This window comes from Lithobates pipiens, unplaced genomic scaffold (genome assembly GCF_037356315.1).
Source record: "Lithobates pipiens isolate NorthernLeopardFrog02 unplaced genomic scaffold, aLitPip1_a1.2 Scaffold_13, whole genome shotgun sequence".
In the NCBI taxonomy this organism is placed as follows: domain Eukaryota; kingdom Metazoa; phylum Chordata; class Amphibia; order Anura; family Ranidae; genus Lithobates; species Lithobates pipiens.
This window is the reverse complement of record NW_027507718.1, coordinates 247,240,691-247,257,959: the sequence shown is the minus strand read 5'-3', so window position 1 is coordinate 247,257,959 and position 17,269 is coordinate 247,240,691. Positions and strand designations below refer to the sequence as shown.

Sequence of the window (17,269 nt, the reverse complement as noted above, 5' to 3'; positions counted from 1 at the left end):
CAAAAGCAGTCCTGGTTGAAATTTTAAGGGCTTTCAAATTAAATTAGTTCACTTAACCCCCGGACCATTTTGCTGGCCAAAGACCAGACCACTTTTTGCGATTCGGTACTGCGTCGCTTTAACTGACAATTGCGTGGTTGTGCGACGTGGCTCCCAAACAAAATCAATGTCCTTTTTTTCCCACAAATAGAGCTTTCTTTTGGTGGTATTTGATCACCCCTGTGGTTTTTATTTTTTGCGCTATAAACAAAAAAAGAGCGACAATTTTGAAAAAAATAAAACATTATTTTTAACTTTTTGCTATAATAAATATATCCCCTAAAAATGGCTAAAAACATTTTTTTTCCTCAGTTTAGGCTGATACATATTCTTCTACATATTTTTGGTTAAAAAAAATCGCAATAAGCGATTATTGATTGTTTTGCGCAAAAGTTGTAACGTTTACAAAATAGGGTATAGTTTTATGGCATTTTTATTAATATTTTTTTTTTACTAGTAATGGCGGTGATCAGCGATTTTTATTGTGACTGCGACATTATGGCGGACACACCAGACATTTTTGACACATTTTTGGGACCATTGTCATTTATACAGCAATCAGTGCTATACAAATGCACTAATGCCTGTGTAAATGACACTGACAGTGAAGGGGTTAACCACTAGGTGGCAGTGTATGGGTTAAGTGTGTCCTAGGGGCGTGTTGCTAACTTTTGGGGGTCTGGCTGTGTTTTACACATCACTGATCTCTGCTCCAATCACAGGGAGCACTGTTGCTAGGCAGAACAGGGAGATGCTTGTTTACTTTAGCATCTCCCCGTTCTTCCTCCCCGTTAAACGATTGCGGGCATCCCCACGGCGATCGAGTCCACAGGACCTGCGATCGGACTCTCGGAGGCCCCGACCGGCGCGTGCTCGCGTCGCCGGTGGCGTGCACGCGATGGCATGGCAGCAAATTTAAAGGGACGTACCTGTACGCCCATTTGCCTGTCCATGCCATTCTGCCGATGTACATCAGCATGCGCTGGTCGAGAAGTGGTAATGATGGCAAGAAAAAATGCTTTGACAAATAATTTTTTTGAATTTTCAAACAGATACATCTTTTTTGAAGCACCTTGAATGTATATAGTTCATTTAAACTGAAAGTATAAAAACAGCTCACAGCAGTGGTGGAACTATCACACAAGCACTTGCAACTGGGCCCTGCCATTCTGCCTCGGTAGGGGGGGCCTCAGGACTCGGCATCTCCTCTGCACCTCTGGCTGTCTGTTTAGAATGCAGTGGGGGGACATGGGAGGCGGCAATCAGCTGCTCTATGTTGCCCGTGGGGGGCGGGATCTCCCTGGGGCTTGCAGTTCTCCTCCCAAGTGTAGAGGGGAGGGGCGTCTGACCTGAGCATGTATCAGTTTCACTCTTCAGTGTACAAGTGAGTCGGCTGTGCTTATACACTGTTGCTGATACATGCATGGGTCAGAGGCCCCTCCCCTCTCCACTGTATACACTCGGGAGAAGAACTATCCTGGTGTCCCCAGGGGTACCCGTGGACACCATAGAGCTGCTGATCGCCTCCTCCCACCTCCCTCCAGGTGTGGGGTCCAGAGATGTGCTGGGGGTAGGAAGTGCACAGCGGAGACCAGCCAGGTACAGGGGAACCTCTGATAGAGGGGACAGCTGTCTGGGGACCCTGATGTAAGGGGGGACTCTCTGGGGACACTGATGTAAGGAAGGGGCCCTCTGGGGACACTGATGTAAGGGGGGCCCTCTGGGGACCCTGATGTAAGGGGAGACCCTGATGTAAGGGGGGCCCTCTGAGGACACTGATGTAAGGGGGGCTTTCTGGGAATTCTGATGTAAGGGGGCCCTCTGGGGACCCTGATATAAAGGGGGGGCTCTCTTGGGACCCTGATGTAAGGGGGGCTCTCTGGGGACACTAATGTAGAAGGGCTCTCTGGGGATGCTGATGTAAGGGGAGCTCTCTGGAGACCCTGATGTCAAATGGAGGCTCTCTGGGGACCCTGATATAAGGGGGGCTCTCTGGGGACCCTGATGTAAGGGGGGGTTCTCTGGGGACACTGAATGTAAGGAGGGGGCTCTCTGGGGTCCCTGATGTAAAGGGGAGGGCTCTCTTGGGACCCTGATGTAAGGGGGACTCTCTAGGGACCCTTATGTAAAGTGGGGGCTCTCTGGGGACACTGATGTAAGGGGGACTCTCTGGGGACCCTGATGTAAGGAAGGGACTCTCTGGGGACCCTGATGTAAGGAAGGGGCTCTCTGGAGATGCTGATGTAAATAGGGAGGCTCTCTGGGGACCCTGATGTAAGGAGGGACTCTATGGGGACACTGATGTAAGGAGGGGCTCTCTGGGATGCTGATGTAAGGGGGGGGTTCTCTGCGGATCCTGATGTAAGGGTGGCTCTCTGGTGACCCTGATGTAAGGGGGGCTATCTGGAGACCCTGATGTAAAGTGTAGGCTTTCTGGGGACCCTGATATAAGGGGGCTCTCTGGGGACCCTGATGTAAGGGGGTTTCTCTGGGGACACTCATGTAAGGAAGGGGCTCTCTGGGGACCCTGATGTAAAGGGGCAGGCTTTCTTAGGACCCAGATGTAATGGGGGACTCTCTGGGGACCCTAATGTAAAGTGGAGGCTCTCTAGGAGGACTGATGTAAGGGGGACTCTTTGGGGACCCTGATGTAAGGAAGGGGCTCTCTGGGGACCCTGATGTAATGAGGAGGGCTTTGGCGACCTTATTGACCCTAATATAAATAGGGAGGCTCTCTAGACACCCTGATGTAAGCAGAGATTCTATGGGAACATTGATGTAAAGAGGGGCTCTCTGGGGACACTGATGTAAGGAAGGGGCTCTATTGGGACCCTGATTAAGGGGGGCTTTCTGGGGACACTAATGTAGGAGGGCTCTCTGGAGATGCTGATGTAAGAGGGGCTTTCTGGGGACCTTGATGTCAAATGAAGGCTCTCTGGGGACCCTGATATAAGGGGGGCTCTCTGGGACCCTGAAGTAAGGGGGGAGGGTTCTCTGGGGACACTGAACGTAAGGAGGGGGCTTTCTGGGGACCCTGATGTAAAGGGCAGGGCTCTCTGGGGACTCTGATGTAAAGTGGAGGGTCTCTGGGGACACTGATGTAAGGGGGACTCTTTGGGGACCCTGATGTAAGGAAGGGGCTCTCTGGGGTCCCTGATGTAATGAGGGGGGCTCTGAGGATCCTCATTTAAATAGGGAGGCTCTCTTGGGGCCCTGATGTAAGGAGGGACTCTATGGGGACCCTGGTGTAAGGATAGGCTCTCTGGGGATGCTGATGTAAGGGGGCTCACTGTGGACCCTGATGTAAGGGGGGCTGTCTTGGGACCCTGATGTAAGGGGGGTTCTCTGGTGACCCTGATGTAAGGGGGGCTCTCTGGAGACCCTGATGTAAAGTGGAGGCTCTCTGGGGACCCTTATATAAGGGGGGCTCTCTGGGGACCCTGATGTAGGGGGGTTCTCTGGGGACACTGATGTAAGGAAGGGGCTCTCTGGGAACCCTGATGTAAAGGGGAGGGCTCTCTTGGGCCCTTATGTAAAGTGGAGGCTCTTTGGGCACACTGATGTAAGGGGGACTCTCTGGGGACCCTGATGTAAGGAAGGGGATCTCTGGGGACCCACCGATGTAATGAGGGGGGCTCTGGGGACCCTAATGTAAATAGGGTGGCTCTCTAGGGACCCTGATGTAAGGAGGGACCCTATGGGGACACTGATGTAAGAAGGGGCTCTCTGGGGACACTAATGTAAAGAAGGGGCTCTCTGGGGACTCTAATGTAAGGAAGGGGCTCTGGGGACCCTAATTTAAGTAGGGCGGCTCTCTGGGGACCCTGATGTAGAGAGGGACTCTATGGGGACCCTGATGTAAGGATAGGCTCTCTGTGGACTCTGATGTAAAGAGGGACTCTATGGGGACCCTGATGTAAGAATGGGCTCTCTGGGGACCCTAATGTAAGGGCGGGCTCTCTGGGGACCCTAATATAAGGAAGGGGCTCTCTGGGGACCTTAATGTAATGAGGAGGCTTTGGGGATCCTAATGTATGTAGGGAGGCTCACTCACGGACTCTGATATAAGGGGAGGCTCTCTGGGGACCCTGATGTAATGAGGGGGGCTCTGGGGACCTTGAGGTAAGTAGGGGATCTGCACTCAGATATGTAACAATAATATATATATATATATATATATATATATATATATATATATATATATATAGACACACACACACATGTATATTGTATACATGTGTATGCCCACCCAAGTGTATGACTTCCTTTACTTTGCTGCTACGGGCTCTTTTGTAGACCCAGCAATGCCCCTGGTGGGGGCCGTTCATGGTTTCTTGCACCGGGGCCCCTGAAATTATGCCTCTGGCTCGCAGAAATGTTGTTTTATTGTTTTTCTACCTCTTTGTCTTTTTCCTTGTATTTTTATCTTTTCTAGAACTCGCAACCTTTTAGTATGTTTGTTCAAAGAGCAATGGCTATGATAAGTGCAGTTAGTAAAGAGGGAGAGCAGCTAGTTTAGCTTAGCCAGGGAAAATCAGGTCCCACTAATGAAGTAAATCAGAGAGGGACACACAAAATGCTTTATTGGCTAAAAAAGTTAATACGGCCGCACGTCTATATGTAGACACATACAGCGTTATTTGGTTTTATTTTCAATCGATTTTTTCGGAAAGCCATGTGTGTATACAGCGCAAATGCTTGTTAACATACTCTGTTTACATGGTTGGGGAAAAACATGACATTTCATTGTCACATAGAGCCAAGCCAAAGGAATTTTACTGTACCATTATAGGCTCTATTGATAATGACAGGGTTGTTTTTTTCAGCTGGTTTCGGTCTACAAAACATGAGTGCAGACATTGTTTAAGAAAACACGAATTATATCATGTTAATAATATGAACTGATCAGAGCACAAATAAAGAGCCTAAATCAAATAACTTAATAAGACAGAGCTATTCTACAAGGCTCTGCCACATGTTATGAATTTTATTTGAGTTTGAGCATGTCAATATGTACTAAACTATTTATTTGGTCTAAATTATTTCTCCATTTTTATAGACATCCCACCATGTACAGACTATGAACTTGCTCATTTTCCCTTCAGAATGAGAGACTGGCTGAAAAATGTTCTTATGCAACTTTATGAAAGGTGTCTGGAAAATCCAGACCTTCTCTCAGAGAAGCAGAGAAATAAGGTGAGATTATTATTTCTAAAAGCATAAGATTTATTTTGTGATGTTCCCAATCAACAAAAGATGCTAAGGTGTCCATATAATGCAGTTGAGTAGACAGATTTTGTAGGCATCAGTGACATAGGAAGAAGGCCAAAGTACTTCCCTTTCATTATCTATATAAAAGAGGATTGGATATTTTTTTGCTTGTTATTAAAACACAATTAAAATTATGTCAGGTGAAGATTCCAGAGCCGTCATACAATATAGTGCAATTTTAGTGGGTGGCAGGGGAGCCTGTTTGATTCTCTAATGGCATGGGCCATGTATCTGCTATCATTTCTGCACCCTCTTTAGCTACTGGTTACATCAGTGTACTTCCACCTTACAGTACGATTCACTACCTTATTTAACCCCAACATAGATTTTCTGGAGAGTTTTAACCTGTTTCAATAAATACTCAAACAATGCCTGAATTTTTGAAATTTGAAATTGTTGACGACATGGCAAGCCAGAAATGTTATATGAATAAAGAACACAGGTATTGCACATTGCATAGTTTAACTACTTTCAGACTGGACCATTTTGCTGGCCAAAGACCAGACCACCTTTTGCGATTCGGCACTGCGTCGCTTTAACTGACAATTGCGCAGTCATGAGACATGGCTCCCAAACAAAATTGAGGTCCTTTTTTTCCCACAAATAGAGCTTTCTTTTGGTGGTATTTGATCACCCCTGCGGTTTTTATTTTTTGCGCTATAAACAAAAATAGAGTGACAATTTCGAAAAAAAACGCATCATTTTTTACTTTTTGTTATAATAAATATCCCCCAAAAATATATAAAAAAAACATTTTGTTTCCCTCAGTTTAGGCCGATACGTATTCTTCTACATATTTTTGGTAAAAATTATTGATTGGTTTGCGCAAAAGTTATAGCGTTTACAAAATAGGGGATAGTTTTATGGCATTTTTATAATTTTTTTTTTTACTAGTAATGGCGGCAATCAGCGATTTTTATTGTGACTTCGACATTGTGGCGGACATTTTTGACACTTTTTGGGACCATTGTCATTTATACAGCAACCAATTGGGCAGCACAGTGGTGTAGTGGTTAGCACTCTCACCTAGTAGTAAGAAGGGTCACTGGTTCGAATCCCAACCATGACACTACCTGCCTGGAGTTTGCATGTTCTCCCTGTGCCTGCGTGGGTTTCCTCCGGGTACTCTGGTTTCCTCCCACAATCCAAAGACATGCAGGTAGGTTAATTGGTTTCTGTCCAAAATTGACCCTAGTATATGTATGGGGACCTTGGATTCTGGGCTCCTTGAGGGTAGGGACCATTGTGAGTGTGCAATGTACAGGGATAGGGACAATTGTAGACACTCACTCAGGTTGAACTGGATGGACTGGTGTCTTTATTCAACCATACTAACTATGAAAATGCATTGATTCCTGTGTAAATGACACTGGCAGTGAAGGGGTTAACCAGGGGGTGGCAGTGTAGGGGTTAAGTGTTCCTAGGAGTGTGTTACTAACTGTGGGGGGCTAGGCTTTGTGTTAGTGAACACTGATCTCTGCTCCAATCACATGGAGCAGAGATCAGCATCACTTGTTGCTAGGCAGAACGGGGAGATGCTGTTTACAATGGCATCTCCCCGCTCAGCCGCCCCGTGAGCCGATTTGCAGGTATCCCCATGGCGATCGAGTCCACGGGACCCATGACCGGACTCACGGGGGTCCCGACTGGCACGCCAGTGCGCCACTGGCGGCGCGCACGCAGTGGCAGGGCAGCATTTAAAAATGGACGTCCTGTATGCCAATATGCCTGCCCGTGCCATTCTGCTGACGTACATCGGCGTGCGCCGGTCAGGAACTGATTAAATATGCAAAGGGTTTAAATAGTTTAAATACCACTGAACATAGATGGTGTAAATGGAGCAATTTTTTTACCAGCTAATCAATTCTTTGGCTCTGCAAAAGTTATGTTGCAACATAAAAATGCACATTCTTAAATTCAGCATTTCAGTTATTTAATGGACCAATGTAAACTATAACTGCACTTTCACTTAGAGTAATGTTTTTTCTAGTATCCTCTTAAAATGGCAATATGATGCGTTGCCTCTTTGCATGAAATTTGCTGTTTTTACCAGTATTGATTGAGGCCCCTGGCTTTGAGTACTTCCTCCTTTGCTCTGAAAAATGGGAGGGGGCTTTCTTCACTGACCACAAGTTTGAGTGGAACTTCTCCACTGATCACCAATGTAAGGGGCCCTTTTCCTCTGATCACTAAGGATAGGGAGGATTCTTCCACCAACCACCAGCATGAGGGGGCACTACTTCACTGATCACCAATGTAAGTGGCACTTCCACACTGACCACCAGTGTAAAGGGGCCTTCTCCTCTGATCACTAAGGAAAGGGAGGCTTCTTCCACCAACTACCAGCGTGAGGGGGCACTACTTCACTGATCACCAATGTCAGTGGCACTTCCACACTGACCACCAGTGTAAGGGGCCTTCTCCTCTGATCACTAATGAAAGGGAGGCTTCTTCCACCAACCACCAGTGTGAGGGGGCACTGCTTCACTGATCACCAATGTAAGTAGCACTTCCACATTGACCACCAGTGTGAGGGGGCTTTCTCTGCTGACCACCATCATAAAAAGGGCACTTCTCCATTGACCACCAATGTAATAGGGCTTTCTCCAATGACCACCAGTGTGAGAGGGCACTACATTGACCAGTAATGTAAGGTGCACTTTTGTATTGACTCCAGTGTAAGGCAACCATTATACTGAATGTAAGGAGTCCCCTTTGGCACATATCACCAATAAGGGGATTCTTCTCCACTGATCACCAATCTAGGGGGACATTACTCAAACCATCTATGTGATCGGGTCACTTCACTGACACAAATTGATGGAACAAAACAGTTCTTACTCTCTTTCATTCTTTTCTGCCCATTATTATTATTTTTCTAATTAGTAATAAAAATTTGTTTGTCATATAGAGGAGAGAGGGTGTTAAAAAAGGTACACTTTGAATGTCAGATGCACAAGGTACGCCATAATGGCATTTTTGTACAGGCTGTAGGGAATATAAATACATAATGTACTTATTGAAAGTTTGATGAGTTCTGTTTCATCAGCTATAATTCTTAAGTGTATTGTGATGAAATAAGTAGAGTTATGGTTTCTTATAATAGGTTAAAAAAATCTATGAGAATGAGAAGCGTCTACAAGAGGGTGATCATAACATTGAACTCTTGGTGAAGGATTTTCAGAAAAACTATCACATGTATGTGTATCCTGTTCACTGGCAATTTGGCCAGCTCGATCAACATTCTATAGACAGGTATGTTTTTATAACAAGGGGGATAAACGCCATCCACGTACTCCATAAAAATACCTGATGTTAAATCAATACAATACTACCTTTCAGATTTATGCCCATTTGTGATTGCTCATGTTGCTTAAAAGTCTATTTCTTGACATTGTTCCTTTTCAGAAAAATTATACTATCTTTTATAATTATTTATGAAATGATTTCTAACACTAATATAGAATATATATTACTTTTACATGTTTCATATGGGTAGAAAGTTTATAGAAAACCCTTGATGAGAATTAAACTCAGGGCCTACATATAGGCATCATATAAACGTAACCAGCCCCAATTGCCATGGAAGGTCCCTGGTTCTAACACGCTAAGTCTTTTTTGTAGGTGCTGGAGAGTAGCCGGCATCCTACAATGCGACATTCTACCTTTTTCACTCTATCCAGATGCCATGGCAGTAAGAGTAGTGCTCATTCGTTGATTATGATATGGGGGGGAACTCCCTGGGTCACTTCTGAGGGTAATTATTAAGTGGTTTCAATTAGTATTAGCAAATTATAGTCCTTACACTTTTGCCATAAGTTTTTTTCAATTTTTTTTCCGATGAAGGATGGATTTGAAAGGCAATCGGTTCTCATGATTCCTGTTTGATAGAAAAGACTCTTGCAGATGCTACCATTATATGACCCCGACTTTAAGCTATGATACTTATCAGGGCTGGACTGGGACAGAAATTTGGCCCTGGACTTCATCCAGACCGGCCCACTTACATTTTGAGTGTCCCATCAGCACCCCCTTACGTCAGAGTGTCCCATGAGCAGCCCCCTTACATCAGAGTGTCCCATGAGCAGCCCCCTTACGTCAGAGTGTCCCATCAGCACCCCCTTACGTCAGAGTGTCCCATGAGCAGCCCCCTTACATCAGAGTGTCCCATGAGCAGCCCCCTTACACCAGAGTGTCCCATCAGCTCCCCCTTACATCAGAGTGTCCCATCAGCACCCCCTTACGTCAGAGTGTCCCATGAGCAGCCCCCTTACATCAGAGTGTCCCATGAGCAGCCCCCTTACACCAGAGTGTCCCATCAGCTCCCCCTTACATCAGAGTGTCCCATCGGCACCCCCTTACATCAAAGTGTCCTATGAGCAGCCCCCTTACATCAGAGTGTCCCATGAGCAGCCCCCTTACACCAGAGTGTCCCATCAGCACCCCCTTACATCAGAGTGTCCCATCAGCACCCCCTTACATCAGAGTGTCCCATGAGCAGCCCCCTTACACCAGAGTGTCCCATCAGCTCCCCCTTACATCAGAGTGTCCCATCAGCTCCTCCTTACATCAGAGTATCCTATCAGCACCCCCTTACATCAGAGTGTCCCATCAGCTCCCCCTTACATCAGAGTGTCCCATCAGCACCCCCTTACATCAGAGTGTCCCATCAGCACCCCCTTACATCAGAGTGTCCCATCAGCACCCCCTTACATCAGAGAGGCCCATCACCAGCCCCCTTACATCAGAGTGGCCCACTGAGCCATCGGCCCACCGGGAAACTCCCGGTCGTCCCAATGGCCAGTACATGCCTGGTACTTATATGGTATTATTTGGAGCTGAGGAGCAGGAGAGAGCCCCTGCCCTTGGAAGTGGACTGGTTAAATAGGTGTCATTAAACAGATTCCATTTAACATGACTCCTTGTCTCCTCTACCACTGCATTTGGATTTGGATAAAATGTTCCAGCCTGGCAGACTTTTTATCTAGATATTTCCTCATAACTTATTAACTCTGCATTTACAATGTACAGGTATGTTTCAAAAGCACCCAAACATTCTACAACATACATCCACTACCATTTTTATGCACGTGTTATCCATCTGAAAGATTTTTCTGCTAACATTGACTACCTCTTCTAATTTTAACACTTACAGTGTCTCACAAAAATGAGTACACGCCTCGCATTTTTAGAAATATTGTATTTACATTTTCATGTCACAACACTGAAGAAATGACACTTTGCTACAATGTAAATTAGTGAGTGTATATCTTGTATAACAGTGTAAATTTGCTGTCCCCTCAAAATAGCTCAACACACAGCCATTAACCTCCCTGGCGGTACCATTATTTTGCATGAAAATTTGGCGTTTTATATTGTAGTCCTGCAATTCTTAGGAATAACTCTCTTAAATCTGTCCAAACCAGAGTCTAGCAGACATCCCGGGTATAATAAAGTTTGAAAAATGAAATCATAAATTATAATATAATAAATAATTATAAATAATTGTACCAAATAATAATATAACAATAATAAAAATTATTCAATAATGTAATCAAATCAAAAACACTGAAATTTGCTCAGTTGCAGAATTGTCACTGTCATTACTTTTCAGTATTTGATGACGGATCTCCCCACAAATCGCTATCCCTCAATTCTGCGAGTGATTCCAATTTATTATCGCTGTTTTCTAGCTGGTCTAAACCCATTTTTGATGTAAAAGGACAGTTTTGGTTGCTATGGACAATCTCCAGTTTCCAGGCATAAAGAACAGTTTTATTACATAAAACTGCATGCAGGACACTGGGCAGACCACTAGGGACAAAGGGGATGTGAAATATTTACATACAGCAATGTAATCTGTAAGATTACATTATACTGTATGTTTACTGTTTGTTTCACTTTTTGAATTTGGCGCCGATCTCCGTCCCCGTGCGTCGCAACGCTCGCAGGGCACGGAGATCGGCGATGTGATGCATCGAGCGAGACACGGCTCGCTCGTACAGCGGGGAGACAACGCTGGATCCGAGGGAGAAGGTAAGTAAACCTCCTCCTGGATCCAGTGATGCAGTCCCGAGTCTGGCTCGGGGATACCGCTTTTGGTATGAAAATTCCACCCCGAGCCAGACTCGGGAATACCGCCAGGGGGGTTAATGTCTAAACCGCTTTAGACCAAAGTGTCAATATTTTGTATGGTCACCATAATTTTTCAGAACTGCCTAAACCCTCTTGCGCATGGAGTTCACTAGAGCTTCGTAGCTTGCCACTGGAGTCCTCTACCACTCCTCCATGAGGACATCACGGAGCTGGTGGATGTTGGAGACCTTGCATTCCTCCACCTTCCATTTGAGGATGCTCTACAGATGCTCAATAGGGTTTAGGTCTGGAGACATGTTTGGCCAGTCCATCACCTTTACCCTCAGCTTCTTTAGCAAGGCAGTGGTTGTCATGGAGGTGTGCTTGGGGTTGTTATCATGTTGGAATGCGGCCCAGTCTCTGAAGGGAGGGGATCGTGTTCTGCTTCAGTATGTCACAGTACATGTTGGTATTCATGGTTCCCTCAATGAAATCTAACTCCCCAGTGCCAGCAGTACTCATGCAGCCCCAGACCATGACCCTCCCTCCACTATGCTTGACTGTAGGCAAGACACACTTGTCTTTGTACTCCTCACCTGGCTGCCGCCACACACGCTTGACATCATCTGAACCAAATACATTTGTCTTGGTTTTATCAGACCACAGGACATGGTTCCAGTAATCAATGTCCTTAGTCTGCTTGTCTTCAGTAAACTGTTTGCAGGCTTTCTTGTGCATCAGAAGAGGCTTTCATCTGGAACAAGAGCACTGCAGACCAATTTGATGCAGCATGTGGCGTATGGTCTGAGCACTGACAGGCTGACCCCCCACCCCTTCAACCTCTGCAGCAATGCTGGCAGAACTCATACATCTATTTCCCAAAGACAATCTCTGGATATGACACTGAGCATGTGCACTCAACTTTTTTGGTCAACTATGGTGCGGCCTGTTCTGAGTGGAACCTGTCCTGTTAAGGCGCTGTATGGTCTTGGCCACCATGTTGCAGCTCTGTTGCAGGGTCTTGGCAAACTTCTTATAGCCTGGTCCATCTTTATCTAGAGCAACAATTCTTTTTTTCAGATCCTCAGAGAGTTCTTTGTGAAATTTAACACACCTGCTCCCCATTCACACCTGAGACCTTGTAACACTAAAGAGTCACATGACATTGGTGAGGGAAACTGGCTAATTGGGCCCAATTTGGATATTTTTTTTTAGGGGTGTACTCAAATTTGTTGCCCGTGGTTTAGACATTAATGGCTGTGTGTTGAGTTATTTTGAGGGGACAGCAAATTTACGTAATCAAGCTGAACACTTACTACTTTACATTAAAGCAAAGTGTAATTTCTTCAGTATTGTCAGATAAAAAGATATAATAAAATATTTTCAAAAATGTGAGGGGTGTACTTTTGCGAGATACTGTACCTCTCCAACTTTTATAAATTCTATGCTGATTTCTTCTTGAGCTAGAGACCACAAGATCCAGGTCTTATCCTAAAACAGACATATAGGGGTTTATTTACTAAAGGCAAATCCACTTCGCACTACAAGTGCACTGCAGTCACTGTAGCTCTGAGGGGGACATGCAAGAAAAAAAAATGAATTTTTGCTTGTACATGATTGGATGATAAAATCAGCAGATCTTCCCCTCTTCCCCTCTTTTCCCCTCTGATCTAAAGCAATTGCACTTCCAAGTGCACTTGTAGTGCAAAGAGGATTTGCCTTTAGTAAATCAACCCCCTAATGTATCTAGGACAGCCTAATGAGCATGTGCCTGGAAAGATATACTCTGTGAACATTTTTAAACTCAGGCTTATCCAGCTGAAGGTGTTGTTATAATATCTTGTAGCTATCTGATACACTGCCAAATTATTATCAACTGAAAAAAAAATGTGCCACAATATCAAAAATAAGGATAAATATCCAAATAAGGACAACACTGTGCCGAACACAAATTACGTGTAACAGGATCAAATCATATATAACTCTATATATCTATCAAAGTGCAACATCAATATGAAGCATTTTTAGAATTAAAGTGCAGCAAAAAAATTCCCAAATTATATTCAAGAAACAATAAGTTCCCAAGTGTCACGTGCTTATCTGTTCAAAAAACAGATAAAGATTGTGTTTCATTACTCCATATAATGATTCACGCTTTATTGTGAAGAAATTACCCACGTACCATCACCTTCATGTGGGAGAACTCCCCGGACAACCTTGACCCTCTTATTATATGCAGGTCAGGAAGCACTTGTTCCCCTTTAAGGGTGGCGAGGTCCAAGGACCACTGCTGCTCTCTCACCTTTCAATATGCTCTACATAGGGACAGCTGTTACCATAAAAAGGAAAAGCTTACATAGTGTAAAACCTTTAATTTATTAAAACACATTCAATAAAGCAAAGTCACCACTCACATTACATTATGCACAATCTTGTACCAGGAACTGACCGCTTAAATATGTATAAAACATCAGCTTCCCTGTCACAGCATGTATATCAACAGCGCTAGTCTGCTTACTCTCCAGGGCTTCCAGGTGTACCTCTCCGGTTCATATGTACGTAGCGTATAACGTCACTTCCTGTGTGCCCGCCCTTCCTATTGTGTACTTCAACAGCATGATCGTGAATCTTTTTATACCTTTTATGGCATACAACTTGAATGATATGGTGTAAATAGCAACTTTTGAATCTCATTTACTCTAAACCATACTGAACTGGCATTCTACAAGTGGGCAAACATTTAAATCGAAGGACAAAACATTTTTATTTGACTCGTCATCTTTGTTATACTCTTCTATTCGTATTGTCAAATCTACTCTTGCTTGCTTGTTCTTTTATGCCCTTGTACACACGGTCGGATAATCTGTCGGATTGCGTTTTATCGGACCGTGTTGTCGGATAATGCGACTGTGTGTGGTATGCATCGGACTGATTCCATCCAAATCTCCGTCCGACCCAATTTTCCAACATGGTGGAAATATTTCCCGACCAACTGGGCCAGACGGACCTAATCCGATCATGTGTAGAGCATTTTCATTGGACCAAGTGCCACGCATGCTCAGATCAAATTCCTACATCAAAGCTATTGGCTACTAGCCTGAATGTAGTCCCATGGTAACGAAATTACGTCATCACGTTCTGAAAGATCGGATTTTTCGCCAACTTGGCCCGACCGTGTGTATGCAACAGTTTCGGACAAGATCCGACGGACAAAATCCGACGGATTTTGTTGTGGAAATCTCCAACCGTGTGTACAGGGGCTTAGACATCTTCTCAAACATATAGATGATACAAAAGATCATTGTCTTCTCTTCTTGTCTCTTGCTCTGTATTGTATTGCAGGCTACTTACAAGATCAGAACTTTCTGCACTGCGTGCCCCATTGATCCCAATGGAACATTGCGTGACAGCATTTTTACAGGGCTGCAACACAAATGATGATAAACACATTTCCCTTCAGGAATGGTGCCACTGTTTTGGAATCAAAGATGGTAAATGTTTATGTGTAAAGGTGTCTATAATTTCTGCCTTGAATTGTACAAAGTATGGACAGTTTGAATATTAGCAGTGGAACAAATGAGCCAGTGGTTTTTCCTCCGCAGTGCTCCTGGCGTGGGAAAAGGTGTCTAATCCACAGTGATATAACCACTCATTTATATATATATATATATATATATATATATATATATATATATATATATATATATATATATATTTACTCTGCTGCCTCCCATGGAGCTGTGTGGTTTTTAATTATCTCATGTTGTTATGCCAATATCTTCAGAATACTGTGTAAGTTGCTATTGTTTTTATTTTATTGACTCCTAGCTGCACTCTGCACTTGTGTCTCAATTACCTACAAATTACATTCAGGGCGGAATCATCAGTATGAGTGACATTACTTCCCATGAGAATAGGGGTATGGCTGGAAAACCTCAATATACACGGCACCTCATCCCAATTTTTGAACAAAAGTTTGTAAATGGGGACAGAGAGAGGGGATTATGGCGGTGCCAAAAGATTCAAGAATTACAGAAAAAGAAAGTACATAAAATAACAATACATTTTATTTACATAAAACTAAATTACTTCCCATGACTTTACCAGCATCCAAAAACCCAATTTCCATGCTACAACACTAAATCTTACTTACTACACATCACATTTAGCATCAAAGCTCATGAAGAATCTTGGCCTCCTGGTTTAGGCATTCACAACTGTTTTTTTGCATAATAGGATTGTTATTCCAACGCTTAAACCCAAATTGAAGTCCCAAGGTTCCCCTTTGCTGGTCCTACCAGTAGGACAGTGCACTGTAGCAGTTCAAAATGTTTATTATATGTTTCCATAACAAGCCCCCCTCTTCTTTTGGAATTGTTAGCTGCAACAACATTTATACAGGCAGTGTCCTCTGCTTCTTTTTGACAGAACATGCACAATTATTTTATATACATGTGCGGCTATACGTATGAGGTTAGAAAATACACATTGTAGACACTGTGGTGATGATCTGGAGTACCACCTGTTTTAGGGAACTTTTTCTAGTTTCTACATAAACTATTTAACTTGCATAATTTTATTTTGCTTTATAGGTGATATTGATGAAAACCTTTTGTTCTGAATGAATCCTAGTATCCCATTCTCAGTCTAAGAATGTGACTTCCTTGACAATATATGGAACAGGAACAAAATATCTACAAGAAACAAGGGACAGAAGTTTCACTTGGTTCTTTGACACAATCCTGGAGTATCTTAGAAAATAGCTATTAATATTCTAATACTGACATAAAGTCTGTGTGCTTACTAATGTTAACATACATTATTTTTTTTTTATTGAAGCTAAGAAATCACTACTGATAAAAATATGTAGGGTGCCACTGGTGACCTCTACTTTTGGAAATGTTAATTGTCTGTCAAGCTAATGCAATTGCTTCAGGCTAAGTTATAGCCTGGAACGAATGTTCACATCAGAAGTTCTGAGTTTGTTGTCTCAGAGAGAATCAAAGCTACAGAGAGCTAGGTAACTGATATTTTCAGAAGCCATATTCAAGTAAATGGTTCATTCATTATCATTTTTTTTAACCACTTGACCTCCAGAATGTTTTGCCCCCTTCATGATCTTTTTATGCTATTCTGCATAGTGCTATTTAACCAGCAATTGCGGTCATATAACACTACGCAAATTAACTTTTTATTATTTTTTCACACAAATAGAACTTTCTTTTGGTGGTATTTGATCACCACTGGATTTTTTATTTTTTATCTTCTAAATGAACAATTAACCGCTTCCCGACCGCTTCACGCAGATATACTGCGGCAGAAGGGCACGTACAGACAGATTAACGTACCTGTAAGTTGCTCTTTAAGAGGCGGCTTGCGTGCGCACGCGTGGCCGGGAGCTCCGTGACCATGATCACGGGCATACCCGCGATCGTCTGATGGTGAGGAAGAACAGGGAGATGCTATTGTATACAAGCATCTCCCCATTCTGCCTAGTGACACTGTCACTGAACAGCTCTCCCGGTAATCGGGAGCACTGATCAGTGACGTGTCACACACAGCCCCTCCCCCCCACAGTTAGAATCACTCTCAACACACTTAACCCCTACAGCGCCACCTAGTGGTTAACCCCTTCAATGCCAGTGACATTTTTACAGTAATCAATTCAATTTTTTAGCATTGATCGCTGTATTAATGCCAATGATCCCAAAAATGTGTCAAAATTGTCCGATGTGTCCGCCATAATGTCACAGTCACAATAAAAATTGCTGATCACAGCCATTACTAGTAAAAAAAATTATCAATAAAAATGCCATAAAACTATCCCTTATTTTGTAGACGCTATAAATTTTGCGCAAACCAATCAATAAACGCTTATTGCATT

The 17,269-nt window shown here is 43.6% G+C and overlaps 1 protein-coding gene across 1 annotated transcript in view; it reads left to right on the top strand.

Annotated features, from left to right (window-relative positions):
* SPARCL1 (SPARC like 1) overlaps positions 1–17,019 on the top strand; it is a 74,494-nt gene extending 57,475 nt beyond the window's left edge. Inside the window, exons 8-11 of the mRNA XM_077476475.1 lie at positions 5,099–5,235; positions 8,417–8,565; positions 14,728–14,876; positions 15,978–17,019. Coding sequence (XP_077332601.1) covers positions 5,099–5,235; positions 8,417–8,565; positions 14,728–14,876; positions 15,978–16,006 — 464 coding nt within the window. The 3' untranslated portion in view covers positions 16,007–17,019. The remainder of the gene's footprint in view (positions 1–5,098; positions 5,236–8,416; positions 8,566–14,727; positions 14,877–15,977) is intronic.
* The last annotated feature ends 250 nt before the right edge of the window (positions 17,020–17,269 follow it).